The sequence below is a fragment of the Thalassophryne amazonica genome, chromosome 8 (genome assembly GCF_902500255.1).
Source record: "Thalassophryne amazonica chromosome 8, fThaAma1.1, whole genome shotgun sequence".
In the NCBI taxonomy this organism is placed as follows: Eukaryota; Metazoa; Chordata; class Actinopteri; order Batrachoidiformes; family Batrachoididae; genus Thalassophryne; species Thalassophryne amazonica.
This window is the reverse complement of record NC_047110.1, coordinates 58,226,124-58,247,067: the sequence shown is the minus strand read 5'-3', so window position 1 is coordinate 58,247,067 and position 20,944 is coordinate 58,226,124. Positions and strand designations below refer to the sequence as shown.

General features: G+C 40.8%; 1 protein-coding gene across 4 annotated transcripts in view; it reads left to right on the top strand.

The window, feature by feature from the left end:
• The window catches only part of eps8l2 (EPS8 like 2), a 102,812-nt gene extending 82,481 nt beyond the window's left edge, over positions 1 to 20,331 (top strand). For 3 of the 4 annotated variants that reach the window (XM_034176372.1, XM_034176369.1, XM_034176373.1), the window contains 9 exons: positions 2,061 to 2,209; positions 2,298 to 2,466; positions 2,552 to 2,586; positions 2,691 to 2,796; positions 3,481 to 3,600; positions 4,366 to 4,441; positions 4,561 to 4,732; positions 11,165 to 11,297; positions 19,267 to 20,331. In XM_034176372.1, coding sequence (XP_034032263.1) covers positions 2,061 to 2,209; positions 2,298 to 2,466; positions 2,552 to 2,586; positions 2,691 to 2,796; positions 3,481 to 3,600; positions 4,366 to 4,441; positions 4,561 to 4,732; positions 11,165 to 11,297; positions 19,267 to 19,344 — 1,038 coding nt within the window. In that variant the 3' untranslated portion in view covers positions 19,345 to 20,331. The remainder of the gene's footprint in view (positions 1 to 2,060; positions 2,210 to 2,297; positions 2,467 to 2,551; positions 2,587 to 2,690; positions 2,797 to 3,480; positions 3,601 to 4,365; positions 4,442 to 4,560; positions 4,733 to 11,164; positions 11,298 to 19,266) is intronic. The other variant, XM_034176370.1, reaches the window with a different exon arrangement.
• The last annotated feature ends 613 nt before the right edge of the window (positions 20,332 to 20,944 follow it).

Here is a 20,944-nt window from a genome sequence, read left to right as displayed (position 1 = left end):
ACCAACTTTTCTAGGACCTTCTCAAAATTGGGTGGGCAGCAGCGATCTTAAATAGGCCTGTCCAGAAGCAGATGCAGCTGCCGAAATCCAGTGTAGCAACGGTTCACATGGATAATGACCATCACACAAATGCCGCCAGCGTGTAGGTCCAGACTAGGCACTTCCAACCACACCTAGCCTGCTTCCATCACCCTTATCCCATCACCGTTGGACTTTGGTGAATCAATATGAGGAAAGGATGAGAAAAAATGAAGATGAAAATAGGGAAAACTGTTGGCGTGTATTTTTTGAGATGGGCAACAATGATGACCCATTTACTTGAGGTGGAGGTCCTCCACTGTGACACAAAAGAGATGTGCTGTGCAGCTTCAGATACTTCAGACTGCAGCAAGCTGCCGATGACTCCACTAATGGGAGGTTGCCTTAAAAAGCCAGTTCACCTGGCTTTGCCCTCTTCTGCCATAGTCATGGTGACTTGTCGAAGGGGACTTGGAGGGGGGCGATCAATCTTCTGTAGGAGTCTCTGTTGAGACCTTACTGCCATGGGTGGTCCTACCAGAAGCTAGTACTTCAAACAGCATTGCTCTCAACATCTCAGGCCTGTGCAAGCTTCTCCACAAGGACAAGGTGTTGATCACGGAGAAGACAGTATTTACCTTAACAGAAGTAATAATATCTGGAAACTGTTTTACAGAATTCCACCTGAGTTTGATGTAATTACTTTTTACCTTGTTTTATCCTCAGTAATTATTTATGTTTGTATTTTACATGGCTGACTTTTTTTTTTTTCATTTTTTCATTGTCTAAAATGAAAGATGTCAGATTGCACTACGTGTGTATATTTGTTCACAATTGTAATATACTATGATACACAGCACAAATTACACAAACATTGTCAGTGTCCAAACATATATGGACTGCTGTGTGTAGGGCTGAAGACTGCCTGACAGTACACATATTTACTGCAAGCACAACGTGATTTCTTAATAGTATAATTTGAGCTTCCTGACACCTAACACCCATATTGCTGGTGTAGCTCACAGGCATTATTTTCTGCAAAGTGCAGTTATTCCCTTTGTTGTTAAACTGTCATCCCGTAAGAATCAGGGTTTTCATTGTCACTATCAGGCATCTTTTCTTTTTTTTTTTTTTTTTTTTGCCACATCCTCTGGCGCTCGGTTAAACTCTTATCGGACTGGAGTGACATGGGTTTCAGGTACAGCCACACTTACATAATGCTGGTTTCCCAACCAGCAGCAACGAGCCACACCTTCGATACTGCTGCACATGTCTGTGATTGTGCTCTCTGTTGATCTGCTGTAATAACCACTGGTCACAGTGAATTTGTATGATAGAGGTGATATCAAGCTTGCCCACTGTGATCAAACTGTGGCTCAGTTAAATGTTCAGCAGAATTTTTCAAGTTACAAAAACTCTTAAAGTGGTCTTATTTTTTTTAATGAATTTTTCTCAACAATGCTGTGAAAATAGTAAAAGTCAACAAAATATCTAATATTTCTAAATAAATAGAAATAAGCACAATATGTGGCCACTTTTCACATTTAAAAATACATTATTTGTTATATGTGGTATCCTGTAGGTTATAGCGTATCCGGAAAGTATTCACCGTGCTTCGAGTTTTCCACATTTTATTATGTTACAGCTTTATTCCAAAATGGAGTCATTTTTTCCTAAAAATTCTACTCCCAACATCCCACAATGACAACATGATAAAAGGTGGGTTTTTTGTTTGTTTTGTTTTTAATTTTTGCAACTTTATTAAAAATAAAAATCAGGGATATCACATGGTACATAAGTATTCCGTCAGTGCGTTTGTATGGCTTTTTTGGTGATGTCACAACCTGACTCCTGGTTTGACCAATACAGATGTGAGGCTCAGTTTTGGCTCAAACAACCCCTCCCCCAACCTCCCCCAATCCCACTGTGTGTGTCTGTGGGGGTGATAAAGCTTTTACAACTCTTTGTTTATATCCATGTGCTCTGTAACCTCCAACATCATAAAACCCATTAAATATCTGTGCGGTTGATGTTCTCCACAGGTGCTGCAGAGCTGTGGGAGTCCTGAATTGGCACGCTCAGTCATCTCCCCTCACTTGTCCAAAGATGCTGTGGACTTCCTCTGTGGACACCTTACGCCAAAAGAGATGACCATCTTTGAGCTCCTGGGGGACGGATGGACCAAACCCAGGTAGGTGTCCATTTGTGCTGGTTCTGTCCCAGCTGAGGAGTTGTTCATGACTCACATTTTGACCATCATATCTTACCTCCTCCTGCAGAGCAGAGTGGCCCAGGGATCAATGCGGTCCCCCTTATTACCCCAAATTTCGTAATGGGTGGGAGCCACCAGCAGAACTCTTCAGGATGTCCCCGTGGGAGACAGAGGGACCCTCTGGACCACTGGGGTCCCCCACTAGTCCTGATTACAGGAAACACTCAACTGATGAGGTATGGAATTAATTTATAAGCTGTTGTCATCATCCTCAAGTACCACCATTTTCGTACATAACAACATGTTTGCTGTTTTCTCCAGTATTTTGGAAACCATTCCTCAAACTCGCCAAATGGGTAAGTAATGAGTAGTTCATGTAGTTCACCATATATGGCACATTGTCCAGTACAGTATAATATCACAAATCAGGCTTTGAGAAAAGGTTATGGTGTTTTTGTAGATCTTACAACGAGATGCCTCCCACGCGCAAATTTGCCAAAATCCGCTACCACTTTGTAGCAAGGAATGCCAACGAGCTGTCAGTGTTGCAGGATGAAGTACTTGAGGTAACAGTATGATGTTTTTGCCCTCCATCCACAAACTCCTGTGCTCTAAAGCAGCTTTAGCAGGCCATGTTGTTGTAAATACAATAGTTATGCCCACCACCATTTGTCAGAGGGTTTATTGATTTCACAAATATCCAAAAAATTAATTGAGGAATTTTAGCCACATTTTGTACATTAATTAAGTCTTACCCTAGGATGAACTGATTAACTTTACTGGTTCAAGGCTCAAAGGGTAAAGTCACAGTGCAATGTCAAAATTTTTGCTGAATATAAATAAAGGGGGCGGGGAGACTTGTTATGCCTTGTAACTCATGAATCAGAGGGAATAGACCCATGGTTACAATTAGACATGAATAGGAAATTATATATATGTGGGCTTTCAAAATACACATCTGCATTTCACCTCAAGTGAAATTTTAACTTCTTAAGGTGAATATACAGGACCAGATATACCCATAGTTACATTAGACATTAATGAGTCATACATGGGCTTTCAAAATATACCATGACATTATACCGTCCCTATTATAGCGTCCCTTTAATTTTTGTTCTGCTCTGAAGTTAGATGATCTGCTGTAAACAATTATGTTATTTATAAAGACAATTTGAACAAATAGGGGCCTCCAGCCAGACTGAGTTTGTACATTAGATACCTGAGGTGAATTGATTTGTGAACTCTTCCAGGTGATAGAAGATGACAAACAGTGGTGGAAACTACGGAATCGCAGTGGCCAGGCAGGTTATGTTCCATATAACATCCTGGATGTTGTGAAGTTAGAAGATCCAGAAGCCTCCTACAACCAGGTGAACAGCTCTCCTCTAAGTGCATAAAAGTCAGTTGTCAGTGAGAGGCTTGTTCATCTGCTTACAAAAGGAAAAAGCCCCTCTTTGACATTTGGATTGTGCAGTCAAACTGCCAAAGAGGTTTACGTTGAAGTTTTTAGCTTACCCCATTGGCTTACATTGTATATCTGCTTAGCCCTTGAAGTGTTCTAGCTCAACACTGGACCAGTTATCATTGTTTGTCCCAAATGAAAAGATGAACCCAAAAACATGGGGCCCAGATTGAGAAATCCCAGAGTTCACCTTTAACTTGGAAATGGTGAAACATAAATCCATAAATTCTGAAATATTGATCATTTTACACAATGCAAGTTGAACTAGAATGGAGCATTTTGTTGTGTAGTAAATCACTCTTACAGTGGCAGTGAGTTAAAATCAAGGATTCTTTAGTACTGTGGGAAAATATGCTTTTTATGCCAGTTAAGCTAAAACTACAACATGCTGTCACCTGCATCTGAGCGTGAGATCAGAGTGTTGAAACGCTGTGCACCATGCAGCATTCCTGCTCTTAACCCACTATGCATTCCTGTATATGCACACCGCATGCATTCATCCTTCCAGATCACCAACATCCTGGAGTACGAGCTGTGCCTCAGTCTGAAGTAATATGTTTTCACACACATACTTTGCATTTGTCTCCTTGGCAAAAATGAATCAACCTGCATGATAAGAAAGATTAACCTGTTTTTGTTACAACACTCCCTCTGTGTTTGTGTGTGTGTGTAGCAGAGTTACATGGTGACATCACCTGGATCCCTAAGCCCTGGTGACAGCTTCAATAAGGGGAGACACAAAGACAAGAGTGAGTGAAGACAATGAAAATCACATTTTAGAAAGTTTTCACACTTCCTATTACAAGTTCTTTCCCTGTCTCTGGTGTTTGTTTCCATGTTTGTGTTTGGTTCCATTTTTGTGCTGCAGTGATGGATGAGGTCAACAGCGAGCTGTTGATGAGAATTACTGCAAACAAAAGTCATCCTCCCGCCAGGAACTTCCGAGTGGAGCGAACATCCAGCAGCCGAGTTCCGCTCACGTACGAGTCAAACCCAGAGCAAGTCATTGCCTGGCTGAATGCTAAAGGCTTCTCAAAACCGTAAGTTACCAAAGATAATAGTCCAAAAAGCACCAAAATATGTAGTCATCTTACATTAACAAGCTCAGGAAGCGCATCAGGAGAGCTGGCTCTGTCTTGGGGGGTGAGCTAGTGTCTGTGGTGGAGGTGTTAGAGAGGAGGATGCTGAGGAAACTGCTTAGCATCCGGAACAGCACCTCCCACCCCCTGCATGCCACACTAATGTCCTATCAGAGCACCTTCAGCCGCAGACTGAGAGCACTGAGTTGCACCACAGAACGACACAGGAGGTCTTTCCTACCTGCGGCAGTCAGACTGTCTAATCCCCCCGCTGCAGGATTTATGCATATTGAACAGAGTTAATCACAGCTTTTCAGTTACTCAGTTATTCAGAGTTATGTGCAATGTTGTTCAACATCTTGTGCAAATGTCTTTCAAAAAAAAAAAAACATTGTTCACTCTTTACTGTCACTGTTTCAGTACTCTGGCAGAATACGTTCATTCGGGATAAAGTTGATCTAATTGTTATTCTTATTCTTAAGGGACTGTCTCTAAAATAGCATGCATTGACAAATTCACAGGAGAAGCTATTTTAGGGCCATTGATCCTGATACCTACACCTAACTTGACTTTCATTCTAATTGCTAAACTTTGATTTTTGAATGTGAAAAAGGATCTTTCATCCTGGAAGCTGAACTTTCACAGCAACTCGTGGACTGTCTTACTGAGAATAACCTCTTTGACCCACTGCAGTCTGCTTTTAGAAAATATCATTCCACAGAGACGGCTCTCACTAAAGTGGTGAATGATCTTCTGCTTACGATGGATTCGGACACCACTACAGTTCTGGTGCTGTTAGATCTCAGTGCTGCATTTGATACCGTGGATCATCATACGAGGTCTGTTAGAAAAGTATACTCAACAAAAATATAAACGCAACACTTTTGGTTTTGCTCCCATTTTGTATGAAATGAACTCAAAGATCTAAAACTTTTTCCACATACACAATATCACCATTTCCCTCAAATATTGTTCACAAACCAGTCTAAATCTGTGATAGTGAGCACTTCTCCTTTGCTGAGATAATCCATCCCACCTCACAGGTGTGCCATATCAAGATGCTGATTAGACACCATGATTAGTGCACAGGTGTGCCTTAGACTGTCCACAATAAAAGGCCACTCTGAAAGGTGCAGTTTTGTTTTATTGGGGGGGATACCAGTCAGTATCTGGTGTGACCACCATTTGCCTCATGCAGTGCAACACATCTCCTTCGCATCATCCATGAAGAGAACACCTCTCCAACGTGCCAAACGCCAGCGAATGTGAGCATTTGCCCACTCAAGTCGGTTACAACGACGAACTGGAGTCAGGTCGAGACCCCGATGAGGACGACGAGCATGCAGATGAGCTTCCCTGAGACGGTTTCTGACAGTTTGTGCAGAAATTCTTTGGTTATGCAAACCGAATGTTTCAGCAGCTGTCCGAGTGGCTGGTCTCAGACGATCTTGAAGGTGAACATGCTGGATGTGGAGGTCCTGGGCTGGTGTGGTTACACGTGGTCTGCGGTTGTGAGGCTGGTTGGATGTACTGCCAAATTCTCTGAAACGCCTTTGGAGACGGCTTATGGTAGAGAAATGAACAATACACGAGCAACAGCTCTGGTTGACATTCCTGCTGTCAGCATGCCAATTGCACGCTCCCTCAAATCTTGCGACATCTGTGGCATTGTGCTGTGTGATAAAACTGCACCTTTCAGAGTGGCCTTTTATTGTGGGCAGTCTAAGGCACACCTGTGCACTAATCATGGTGTCTAATCAGCATCTTGATATGGCACACCTGTGAGGTGGGATGGATTATCTCAGCAAAGGAGAAGTGCTCACTATCACAGATTTAGACTGGTTTGTGAACAATATTTGAGGGAAATGGTGATATTGTGTATGTGGAAAAAGTTTTAGATCTTTGAGTTCATCTCATACAAAATGGGAGCAAAACCAAAAGTGTTGCGTTTATATTTTTGTTGAGTGTATATGACCTTTGGCCGGGGAAAAAAAACTGGCTTACCTGGAGCGTTGGAAACCTAATCACCCTCGAAGTAGTCTCCTTGGGACTCCACACACTTCTTCCAGCGGTGTCGCCACTGTTGGAAGCATTCCAAAAATGCCTCTTTTGGAATGGAGTGCAGCTCCGCCGTCATTGCAGCAAAACGCAAAACATGTTCCTTTCAATGGCCTCTTGAGTTTTGGAACAGCCAGAAGTCGCAAGGGGCCATATCAGGAGAGTAAGGAGCCTGTTGTACCACAGGAGTTTGTTTTTTAGTCAAAAAAGTCTGAATTAAGTTCGAGGAATGTGCTGGAGCATTGTCGTGATGAATGCGCCACGTTCCTGTCGTCCACAACTTCGGTCTCTTGTGCCGTACAGCATCACGGAGGTGACGGAGGACATCCCTGTAGTACTCCTTCATTATTGTTTGACCCTGTGTTGCGTACTCGTGGTGTACCACACCGCAGGAGTAAAAAAAACAGTCAGCACGACCTTAATGTTGCTGCGCACTTGGCGCGCCTTTTTTGGTCGTGGCGACGTGGAATGCTTCCATTGTGACGACTGCAATTTGGTTTCCGGGTCATACCCATACACCCAGGACTCATCACCGGTGATTATGGTGTCCATAAAGCTGGGATCACTTTGAATGGAGTCCAGCATGTCCTGTGAGACTTCAACACGGAGGTGCTTTTCCTCCGCCGTCAGCAACTTCGGCACGAATTTCGCAGCCACTCTCTTCTTGCCCAAATCTTTGGTCACAATGGAATGTGCTGAAAAAGTGCTAATGTCAACCTCTTCTGCAGTTTCTCTGATGGTCACTCGACGATCCCGCATCACTACAGCATTCACTTTGGAAATGATCTTGTCATTTCGGCATGTCGATGGCTGCCCAGAGCGCGGCGCGCTCTCCACCACTGTGCGTCCGTCTTTAAACCAGTTGAACCACTCCTTAATCTGTGTGACGCCCATAGCATCATCACCGAAAGCCGTCTGAATCTTCCGAATGGTTTCCACCTGGTTGTCACCCAGTTTTTGGCAAAATTTGATGCAATAGCGCTGCTCCAGTCGTTCAGACATTTTCCTCGCAATAAAAATCCGCGGAGCGCACAGCACACGTCCTGACACAAAGGCTACTTACAAGGAAATGACGCAACCGACACGCGGGAAAAAACTCACGCATGCGCACGAAGGTTCAAGCTTGACTGATGCAAGCACAACTGATTCAAATCCATAAGGTTTTGCAAAAAATAAAAAGGTCGGATACTTTTCTAACAGACCTTGTATTCTACTTGATAGGATGGAAAATCGTTTTGGGATTACTGGGAGTGCCCTTGCATGGCTGACGTCATACTTGACCAGTTGTTCTCACTGTGTTTTGTACAGTAACACTACCTCTAACCTTAGTGACATGAAATTTGGGGTTCCACAGGGGTCCGTCTTAGGCCCCCTGCTTTTCTCCCTTTATATAGCGCCCCTTGGGCACATATTGCGGCATTTTGGGATTACCTTTCACTGCTATGCTGATAATACATGTCGATAACTGCTGGTAATCTGTAGTGTATAAAATGATAGTGTTGTCATTCCCTTCGCCCGTGCTGCAATCAGGTTTTGTCTTCTCCATTTGTTTGTCACAATAAAATAAATAAAGAAATACATCTTAAGAATAAAGAAATCTGAAAAATTAGGCGTGTCTTATTAATTGAGCGAGCAAATATCCACATGTCAAGAATTATTGACATGTGAAAAGAGAATACAGTGGTCCCTCGCTATAACGCGGTTCACCTTTCGCGGTCTCGTTGTTTCGCGGATTTCTTTAGTCCAATTTTGCATGCTTTTTTTTACAGTGCATTGTGTTCTGCATGTCTGTTTATAAGAATCTTCTTGCACAGAAGAAAAAAGAGCGCCAACAACTACTCTTAACTGTGTTTGTCACTCGGAAACAGACACCTGCAGCGAGGTGTGAGTGGAAAAAGGCGCGGCGTCAGGACGCAGAGGCGCGATCAGAGGAACTGTGAAATACTGGTCAGTCACTATTAATAATTTCTTATGTGTCCAACCTCGTAGGTTGATCGTTAAAATTAAATTTGTTAGTTCTAAAAGCCATCATAATTATTTATAGGAAAACGTTCTATTTTTATTTCTCAAATAAATGTTTGGGCCTGAAAACAGTTTGGTCTTATTTTTCTACTAAGGTTTGAACTTTGAGAGTGTTTACACATGAGAGAAAAGTGAGAAAATGTTCATGCCTGATTGAGAAAGTGTATAAAGTGGTTTTACAGCTTTGAAACGTCTATAATAATTGTAAAAAATAAAGCTGACTACGTCGCAGTTTCGCGTATTACGGGCTATTTTTAGAACGTAACTCCCGCGATAAACGAGGGACCACTGTAACACTTTTTTGATTATACTACAAAATAATTGATACGACGGCCGCTTTTGAGGCTCTGGCACACCTCGTGATTGGTGAAGTTCTTTTTCTTTGCCGTCTTCCTGGCTTCCATGTCGTAAAATGAGGGTGTGTCTGAAGCGGAGTCTGAATATTTATGGGTGTGTTTATTATAATTACGATTGTTTTCACCCGCCGCATTTATCAAGGTCACGTCAGGCGTACGCTGGAAATGGGCAGGTGCGCACTGCTTGATACATGTCACGGCAACTTTGGTGTACTTCAAATTTACACCGTAAATTTACGCCACAAGTGCGCAACTTTGATACATGAGGCCCACTGAGAGTAACTTGGAGGTTAAGGGCCTGCCCAAGGGTTCTGAGTGATTTTTTTTGTGTAACAGGGATTTGAACCAAGGATCTTCTGGTCACAAACCCATCTCTTTAACCCCTTGACCATCACTTCCTCTAAACAGGCTTATAAAGAGGCGTGCTCATAACTGGTGCTCAGCTCATAGTGCTGTGTGTCCTAAAAATAAATGATGTGCAACAGAACAAAAAAAAAAAAAACTGGAAATGCTTTTACTACAATCTGTCATCGTTGCTGTCCTTCTGAGAAGTATGTCCCTCCCTGTTCTGTTGCACATCATTTATTTTGAGCACAGATGAGCACCAGTTATGTACACATCTGCTTACAAAAGACTACACTTTCTGGCCTTAGATATCCAGCTTTATTGATCCTCTACAGCAGGGGTGGCCAAGTTCAGTCCTCAAGAGCCACATTCCTGACACTCTTAGTTGTCTCCCTGCTCCAGTGAAAGGCTCAATAAAAGTCTGCTAACGAGTCTTTCATTGGATTCAGGTGTGTTGGAGCAGGGAGACAACTAAGAGTGTCAGGAATGTGGCTCTCGAGAACCGAACTTGGCCACCCCTGTTCTACAGTTTGCCTATCGTCCAAACAGGTCTGCAGAGGTAGCCATCATTCACACGACCCTCACTCATGCAGACACCAAGAATGGGAACAATGTGAGGCTGCTGTTGAAAGACTACAGTTCAGCCTTTAATAACATAATCCCACTCAAACGGACAACCAGATAGAGAGATCTAGGATTGCATTACTTACTGTGTAGATGGGTGCTAGACTTTCTCACATGTAAATCCCAGTTGGTTAAACTGGACAGTGGTATGTCGGATGCCATCATCCTTCGCACTGATCCCCCTGCTGTTTACAGGAAATGATATGTGACATCATGGCCACTGAATATGTGACCGCACTACCGGGCTGGAAAGGCAAAAAGCCACAGAGGCCGTTAAAGTAGATTAGATTAATTTTCCCTTATTAAACTCCTCAAGTCTTGATTTCATGGGTATTTTGGGTATAATATGAATAAACCAATCAAATTGTCATTCTTAAGGAGCAATGTGTCCTTGAAATTGATGCTTTTCTGTTTACACAATGTACTTCATGAGACAAAGTGTACGAGTGGATGTGTGCTGGGTGTGAAAATGACAGTTGGATCGGATGAAAGCTAGGAATGACACTTGCACTATTTGCATCGTGTAAGATACAGACCTTTTTCTTTGAACCTGAGCACTGATATTTGATTTTGAGATCTGATCTTTGATTTTAATAAATCATCCTTATATCCCTCTGATCCCTCTGAGTCCTTGATCCTGATTATTCATCTTTGATTGTCATCACTCATATTTGATCCTGAATACTGATCCTAATCACTGGCCATCAGTTTGATCCTGTAATGATGATCAGAGATCAGTGATCAAAACAAACTGATTGTGGCAGGATCTGTCTCTTGAACCGGATGCAGACCAAGATGGTGTATGTTCTTTGCCCTATTGCCTACATTTCCACCAAATTCAACTAAAATCTGTTCATTCTTTTGAGAGATCCTGCTGAAAACCAAACAGACATAGAAATGACAATGAAAAAAAACTTTCACTGAGGTAAAAAGTTTAAAGAAACAGTACATTATAAAATATATAAGTTTATCACATTCTTCACTGCAGGACAGTAGAATGTCTGGGGATCCTGACTGGAGCTCAGCTGTTCTCCCTCAACAAAGAAGAACTGAAGGCTGTTTGTGGGGACGAAGGTGCCCGCGTCTACTGTCAGGTCACCGTACAGAAAGGACAGCTCGAGGTCAGTCACACAAACTACTGACATGTCTGTTAACAGGAAATGTGTTAGTCATTTAGTCAAAATAAGACATTTTCACACTTTGCAAAAAAAAAATCAAAATAGCTTTCTTAGCTGAAAATTAAGCCTGCATAGCTAAACTTCCTGTTGTTACTTGTGCATGTTCAGACAGGCACGTTCAGGTAAATAAAAGCTGGTGTGAACTGTTTGTACATGCACACATACAAAGTAAGCTGTGCGCTCTAAAAAGTGGGTGTGAAAACAGTTTAATGAGGTCAGAAGTAGCTTTGCAGGATACGTTCACAGTTACTAAGTTACTAATTCTCTCAGACAATGGAGACAAGTTATGGAGCAAATAAAACTTCAAAGGTCAATGCTGTGCAAATACATAAAACTACAGTATAAATAGTGGTACTTTTACCACAAGTAGATGTTGATGAAATAACTTTGCACATGCATGTACAGTAGTGTTCAGAATAATAGTAGTGCTATGTGACTAAAAAGATTAATCCAGGTTTTGAGTATATTTCTTATTGTTACAATGGAAACAAGGTACCAGTAGATTCAGTAGATTCTCACAAATCCAACAAGACCAAGCATTCATGATATGCACACTCTTAAGGCTATGAAACTGGGCTATTAGTAAAAAAAAAAGTAGAAAATGGGGTGTTCACAATAATAGTAGTGTGGCATTCAGTCACTGAGTTCGTCAATTTTGTGGAACAAACAGGTGTGAATCAAGTGTCCCCTATTTAAGGATGACGCCAGCACCTGTTGAACATGCTTTTCTCTTTGAAAGCCTGAGGAAAATGGGACATTCATAACATTGTTCAGAAGAACAGCGTAGTTTGATTAAAAAGGTGATTGGAGAGGGGAAAACTTATACGCAGGTGCAAAAAATTATAGGCTGTTCATCTACAATGATCGCCAATCTTTAAAATGGACAAAAAAAACAGAGACGCGTGGAAGAAAACAGAAAAGAACCATCAAAATGGATAGAAGAATAACCAGAATGGCAAAGGCTCACCCACTGATCAGCTCCAGGATGATCAAAGACAGTCTGGAGTTACCTATAAGTGTTGTGACAGTTAGAAGACGCCTGTGTGAAGCTAATTTATTTGCAAGAATCCCCCGCAAAGTCCCTCTGTTAAATAAAAGACGTGCAGAAGAGGTTACAATTTGCCAACGAACACATCAACTGGCCTAAAGAGAAATAGAGGAATATTTTGTGGACTGATGAGAGTAAAATTGTTCTTTTTGGGTCCAAGGGCCGCAGACAGTTTGTGAGACGACCCCCAAACTCTGAATTCAAGCCACAGTTCACAGTGAAGACAGTGAAGCATGGTGGTGCAAGCATCATGATATGGGCGTGTTTCTCCTACTATGGTGTTGGGCCTATATATCGCATACCAGGTATCATGGATCAGTTTGGATATGTCCAAACTTTGGATATGCTCCTCCTTTGCTGTGCGCAACTGACGCAGATATTCCTGCATTATTACCTCTGCCAAGGAGGTTATGTTTTCGGTCGCGTTTGTTTGTTTGTCTGTCTGTCAGCAGGATAACTCAAAAAGTTTTGAATGGATTTTGATGAAATTTTGTGGAGTGGTTGGAAATGACAAGAGGAACAAGTGATTAAATTTTAGTGGTGATCCGGATCATGATCCGGATCCCGATGCTAACGCGTTAGCATGTCTATGGCATTTTCACTGTTAAAAGTTAGCATTAAGCAGTTGCAGCTGTCATCACGTTCGGGTGCATTTGTTTTCATATTGTAATATTTCTTAAATTTATTTTTGTTGAAATTTTGTGGAGTGGTTGGAAATGACAAGAGGAACAAGTGATTAAATTTTAGTGGTGATCCGGATCACGATCCGGATCCCGATGCTAACGCGTTAGCATGTCTATGGCATTTTCAGTGTTAAAAGTTAGCATTAAGCAGTCGCAGCTGTCATCACGGTCGGGTGCATTTGTTTTCAAATTGTAATATTTCTTAAATTTATTTTTATTAATATATTAATAATCTAATGATTATTATATACAATTTTAGAGACAAAAAGAAATAGATCACTGTACCAAGGAGGGAATCTCTTTAGGGTCAGTGACCCTATGGCCTTCTTTAGAGAAGTGTTTCATAAATGTTAAAAAAATTCATATATTTGCACTTTAGTTGAATAATAAATTGAATTTTGTCTCTTATTTGTTTTTGTCTATAAGCACATGCAATATCAATATCAGTGCTCAGATGACAGTAGCTTCTGGGAAAGGTGCAAGTTGCAATAAACTGTGATGCCAAGCGCTAAGGATACATGCTATCCAGTCACAGCAGATGAAACTTTTTTTACTACTGAGCAAACATCATTGTTAGACTTTTTTAGGTTAAATGATTCCATGGCATGTAGATGTTATGGCGTCAGTGACCCCATGGCCTTGGCGGAGGTTTGCACTCTCTGAGTGCTTCTAGTTAGATATGCAGCATATGCAACTGTATGAATGCTCGGTATGAAAGGGGCTTAAAGTGGCAGGGGTTAAGAGGGCTGTAATAAGGGGGGGTCTGGGGGGGTAAGGCTCTCCAGAAGTTGAAGGTTTTTAATCATGCTAATGCTCCTCAGAAGCATTGACTGAAAATAAAGTGTGAATGACATAAATGAGATGGTGAGGACTTTCCAGGCATGTGTGATGCAAATAAAGAAAAATGATTAAAAAGGGGGGGAGGTTAAGAGGGCCATAGCTGGGGGTCTTTAGCCATGATAATGCTCCCCAGAAGCATTTACTGAAAATAAAGTCTAAAGGACCTATATGAGATGGTGAGGACTTTTACAGGCATGTGAGACAGTTAGAGTGGCAGGGTAGTTAAGAGCTCTGTAATTATGGGGGTCTGTGGTTTTTTAGCCATCCTAATGCTCCCCAGAGGCATTTACTAAATAACAAATAGTGTGAAGGAGCTACATTATATGGTGAGGACAAATGGGGAGGGAGGGGGGTTTAAGAGGGCAGTAGTTGGCGGGGGGTCTGGGGGGCAAAGTGCCCATAAGCTGAACATTTTTAGCTATGCTAATGCTCTCCAGAAGCATTTACTGAAAAAAAAGTCTGAAGGACCTAAATTACATGGTGAGATGCTGAAAAGCTTCACTTGTTCATGTCCATGACATATACATATTATTATTATTATTAATAATAATAATAATAAATAAATAAATAAAAAAATGTAAAACATGAAAATTACAGCAACTGAACTTTAAGTTATTTTAACAGATGCACATTGGTGAAAAGGAGCATTGATCTGGCTTCTCAGGATGTCCCAAATCTTTGATACGACGTGCGTGTTCCAGTGTTGACTTTGATACAGTCCACATGAAGCTCCATTCAATGGTCAGAATGCACAGCTACTCTTTTACACAGAGGACCTGGGTCATGTAGGTAGATTGACATTTTAAAATCATGAAACAGTTCAGAATCAGAATCAGAATCACCTTTATTGTCATTGTAATTTGCATTGTAACGAGATTTGAGTGCAACTCCAAGAAGGTGCTTTCTGTGCTGCGAGTAATTTTTAGCCAAATAAAAGATAATAAAATTTAACAATAAATTATTCAGAGTATATGTACACCTAAATAAACATAAGATAAAATAAAATAAAATGTGGACCAAGTAAAATGTAAAACGAGAATTATATACAATCATATTATATATGGAATCATATTGCACGGGAATATTGCACATGGTTTACAGATACTGCACAAGAAACTTGAAAAGTGCAGATTAGAGTGATTTGTTACTGTTCAGTGCAGTGATCGCTCTGGGGAGAAAGCTGTCCCTGAGTCTGTTTGTCCTAGTTTTGATTGACCTATACCATCGGCCGGAGGGTAGTAGGTCAAACAGGTGGTTGCTGGGGTGGGATGTGTCTTTGCTGATGCTGACAGCTCTGCTGAGGTAGCGAGAGCTGGCAATGTCTTCCAGTCTGGGCAGAGAGCAATCAGTGATCCCCTGGGCCGTTTTGATCACCCTCTGCAGCGCTCTCCTGTCTCCTGCTGAGCACCCCCTGTACCACGCTGTGATACAGTACGTCAGGATGCTCTCGATGGTGGCTCTGTAGAACAAAACCAGCAGCTTCTCCTCCAGACTGTTTCTCCTGAGCACCCTCAGGAAGTGGAGTCTCTGCTGGGCTTTCTTCACCACCACTGTGGTGTTGGCAGTCCAGGAGAGACTGTCAGAGAGCTGCACTCCCAGGAACCTGATGGAGCTGACCCTTTCCACACAGTCCCCTTGACAGCAAGTCATTCAGGGAGCCTGGAACTGGTGTAATGTGTGATCTGTGTTTAGATGTATTGTATTTAAAAGTCTTGCGGCAAAGTTCTAGTTGGAGCTAGAGATTTGGGACTGCAGGACAGCAAGATGATGCAGTAATGTCCAGTCCTATTTTTGTTTTTTTGCTCAGGACACCATCACCACTCTGGTATACAGTCACATTTAATGCCATGATTTGGCACAAGTTTTTTGGCAGGCACCATTCTTGGTACAACTGCAGATCTATAGGGAGATTCGGCACTGGGTGGGTTTTGAACCCAGACCTTCTGGGTGTGGGGCTGCACCACTGTGCTGTCTCATGATCTGACATGACACACATACAGATGACTGTTTTCAAATCTTTCTGATCAGCAATTTGGTGCATAATTTAAAAGTAAATTTACAATCAAACATAATTCTCAAATAAACTTTTATAGGGATATATTTTTACACAAGCACAGGGATGTCCCTGGCCCTGATAGAGGAAAATAAATAAATAAAATCATGAATTGCAAACGTTGCACCTCTTTAACAGTTTGCTTTGTGCTTGTTTCGTGAAGGACAATGTTCTTTTTTGCACTGACCACAGATTACATTTTAGTGCAACTGCTGGTCATTGATGAACCTTTAAGTCATTTTCATGTGAAGGCTGCAATAAATTTAATAAAAACTGGCAGAAATCTTTGATTCTTTAACGTCAACTGCATTATACTGTGGTGTGGTATGGAACACAAACATAATCTATAGCACAATTTAATTTGGTAACATCTGCTGCAAATTTGCAGAACATACACAAAAACGCACATGCTTTGCAAAGGCCCACAACACAGCAGAAGTCCTGTGGCCTCTTATCAAGCATCAGATAGGTACATAAATTGCATGTACAGACATTTCTACACAAACTATGGAATTTATCAGCTTGGACATGGACTTTGGAAAGTATCTAAATATACACACAGCTCTGACTATGTAAACACAAAGCATCTAGTGGTAGAAAAGGAAAACTGCAGGAGTATGCAGGCTCACCCACAAACATTCCTTATTTCACAAGTAGTGATTATGTTAAGTTAGAAACAGATGTGTAGCCTCATTGGTAACAATACCTACAAGACACCTGAGAAATAAACAGCAGCTTTTGACCATGAACAACAACCTCAACCTCCACCTGCTATTGCAAAGCACTAAGGAAATCACTTCCCTCCTGAAAGGTTGTATTAAAAATGTGCCCGTGTTATTTCCTTTGCTCAAACTTCATTATGAAAGATTTTATTTTAATAAAGACAGCACCCGGTGACGTCACAGGAGTCCAAAGCATTCTGGGGAAAAATGTAAAGAAAAATTAAACCTAGGGGGGGGGGGGGCATTGGTACCTAGTGCCACATTTCTGACTTTTCATCTCTGTGTTTGTGAATGCAATTGACCAGGAACGTGCACGAGCTTGTCCTTAAGAACATGAGGGATTTATCTACTGCTGATACTTACAGATGTGTGTATGACCAGCGTCCCCGTTTGAGAAATACTTGTATGATTTTTTTTTGTACTTACAAGCTAAATGTTGATCTAAGACAACATTTCAAAACTACTTATTAAAATTTTTTGTGCCACATTTGATGCTTGTATCGCCAACTCAAACTGAAAGCAAATCTCTACAACTTGATATAAATTAATTAAAAATATAAAATCCAGCTTCCTGATGAAGTGGTGTAGAGGAGGATTTTCTTAAAAAGAAGACGTGAAAGTTCAGCTACAATCTGACAGAAAGTTAATTTGTGATGAAATCATAGATTTGATGTTTTGGTGAAAGAAACAATTGTATTTCTTCATAATTGATGTAAATAAAGTCCAAGACATATTCAGTGACTTGGAAATGTTCCATGTTTTCATCCCCCTGACTTGTCTAAAGAAAACTGGCAATAAATCTGATTATTATTTACAGGTTTGATCACATTTTAGAGATTTGCTTTCAGTTTGAGTTTGAGGAAGATAGTTTTAGGAATTTTGATTCTTTATTTTTTTGTATTACTTTTATTTAAAATGGCATAAACAAATTAAAATGTGTGAAATTCCAAGTGTTACAATACTTTTGGAGGGCAAGGTATCCTAACCTTATGATGAGTGCAAAATTAGTGTGGTATTATCACTGTTTTGTTTAAGAATGTTTAATTTTCACTGTTGCTGCACTTTGTGTCAAATCATAGTCATATCATATATCATATTGATATGAAAATTCAGGAAGGTATATCTTCTATTATACATTCCAAATCTAAGGTGGAACTCTACTAGTGTTTACTAAGGTACACCTAAATATCTTAAAAAAAAAAAAAAGAGAGAGAGAGAGAGAGAGAGAGAGAGAGAGAGAGAGAGAGAGAGAGAGAGAGAGAGAGAGAGAGAGAGAGTAGAGAGTCTTGAGAACCAGGGATGGCAGGTTGAAAAGCTTTTTATCCCATGGGAACTCTCCCTACCCACCTAGCGGCTCAAGAATATAAACAGTATGTATATGACATTTACATGACAATTTATATGACAATATTGAGATACGATAATTTGGCCATATTGTACAGCCCTACTGTCAACTATCTGAAAACTTTGAATATTAATTTACATCTACATTTAAAAACGCTTAAAGTAGCACGGGGTTAAGAGGGCTGTAATTAGGGGGGTCAGCTGAAAAGCAAAAAAAGAAAAATGCTTAAAAAAGTGGGGAGTATGGGGGGCAGAGCCCCTCCAGAAGCTGAAAGACAAAATAAGGAAAATGCTTAAAAAAGTGGGGGGTCTGAAAGGTTTTAGTAATGCTCTCCTGAAGCATTTACTCAAAATAAAATCTGAAGGACCTAAATGACATGGTGACATGCTGACGAGCTTCGCTCGTTCATGTCTGCAACATATGCATATTAAACCAGAGTACATCTTAAAAGTCCAAGACAGACCCACAGCCATTTTGATCGAGAATCATGACGTAACCTTTGGAACCAACTTTTAGCAGTCCTCAGCCTGCGAACAGTTACTCTCAGTTTCATGCTCGGAATTGCGCCAGTATGTCCATCCGGGTTGCTTTTTGTCTCACTCACTCATGTCCAACCGCTTACTCCAATTAAGGATCACGGGGGAGCTGGAGCCTATCCCAGCAGTCATAGGGCGTGAGGCGGGGGTAAACCCTGGACATTCCGTGGACGCTGCCATTTTGGATCTCGGAGAGATAGTACGGCAATCGTGATTGGTCTACTACACCATCGCATCTAATACAATTTCGCTGATTGGTTGAGCAATAGGCTTGGCCGCCAATTTTAAAGTGGAAATAATTGATGAAATTATTCGTTTTCACACTTTTGCAAGCAGCTTATTGATGTGGGGATAAATATTTTCTGAACATTTTTCAAATTTCCATTCAAGAATAAAGTTACCCCCCAATGTGTTGCACAAAACAGAGCTGTAACTGGGCATGTATTGTGGCCTATGTGGATTCACTGTCCAGAATAATTCCTTTCCGAATGGACCTTTCAGATTGAAAGTCTTCATACAAATGTATCTACTGGGGCTTTGCAACCACTAGAATGAACCAATGCGACTGAGAAAATAGAGTGGGCGCTATTCTATATTAATAAACAGTGGCCTGCTATAACTGCCCTCTGAGCGACACCCTTACAAGTATGTTGAAATAAAAGCTATTTTCTTACATGTTTTACAGAAGACCTGTGGAGACTCAGAGCTCCAGGAGATCATGAAGCGGAGACAAGAGAGGATCGATTCTGGCAGCGCAGACTGAACCTGCCGACTACAGTGACCCAGCTACCATGATCCAGTTCCTGACATTTTCCTTCCCGACTGCAGTAACTAAAATCATTTACTGTTAATTATGTTATACAGTAGACCATATTGAAATGTTGTATAAAATTTTAATTGTGTATTTATTTTGTATGAAACGTGTACGCCTTCATGTTGTTGCCTGTCGTAATTATTCCTTGTTGTCACAGTTTTGTGTACTTACATTTTAATGAGAATTGTACTATATGAAAAGACTAACATATGAATTCATGTACAGTTTGTTATGTGTGCGTGGGCCCAGTTATGCATAATATGCATGTAATGTACATTAGTACGAGCAGTGAGCTTGATGTTAATGCTTAATGTCAAAACTGTAGCTGTTTACATGACTAAATCTTCACTGCATTATTCAAATCTGTGCCAGAATGTGACACCTCCTCTTTTATAGTCACTTGTTTTCAGATTATCATTTAGAGGTGCTTTGATAATAAGACATTCTTTATTTGCATACTGCTCTTCACTAACATCACGACTCACCCAGTCCTATTGGAGTGCTTCAGTTCAGCAGGTGTTAAATACAGCTGTTCATAATCACTTGCTCATGTCAGATATTCTGATAAGCTCACACCACACAGAAATGTTTTGTCGTTCTGCATGAAGTCGCAATATGAATCAAAGTCGGATATGATCATTAATTTGCTTTTTTGCAGCATGGCATTCTATAATGTGAGCTGCACAAACATACAAGAATAATGTGGAACGGATACAGAATGCTACATATGCTGATATTAAAGCATAGTACGAGTTTGTAGATATGAAGGGATGCACTGTTTAAAAAGTAAATTAATAAAACTAATATGGCAAATATTTGCTATTTTTCTGTAATTGTTATGTTTATGTCACTGCATTATAATGGGGCACAATTTGTAAAGTAAATTATGCTCAAATTAATGGTTCAGTTTTTCATCTTGAGCAATAATGATCACAAAACAAACTAGAAACACTCGGAGAGCGCAAACCTCTGCCAAGGCCATAGGGTCACTGATGTCACATGGAATACCCTTTGGCAAAGAGACTTATTCCACGTCGTTTCACGCATCTACCGTCATGTTTCAGATTCAGTGGTTAACCCTCTGGGGTCCAAGGGCATTTTCTGGACAGTTCACTCGCCCGGCATAAATGTTTTATTATTGCTGTTAACAGCTCTCCCTGCATGCCACAATCAAGTTTTATGTCTCTTTTTTTTCAGGACAACCTGTACTTTCAAAATATATATGCTATAGTTGTGTTTTATAAGTGTAATAAAGGTTTACAATCAGAAATAAGAAAGGAAAAAGCAAAGCGGAAAATAATTTTCCACGCACATTTATTCAAAACACATAGCAAATATAATAAACTAGTAACTCATCACTCCTAAAAACATTTTTTGGTGTGTCACTTTGGGTGAATCTGCCCTACGACTGGATTTTGGAAAACCATGTGATGGTGCACCAATTACGATTGGACACTCACATTGCTCACGTCATCACACAGCTTCTATGAGTAGTACAGAGATGGTGGACGGTGGCTCAAAAGTCTGTGGATTTAACTTTTCAGCAAAA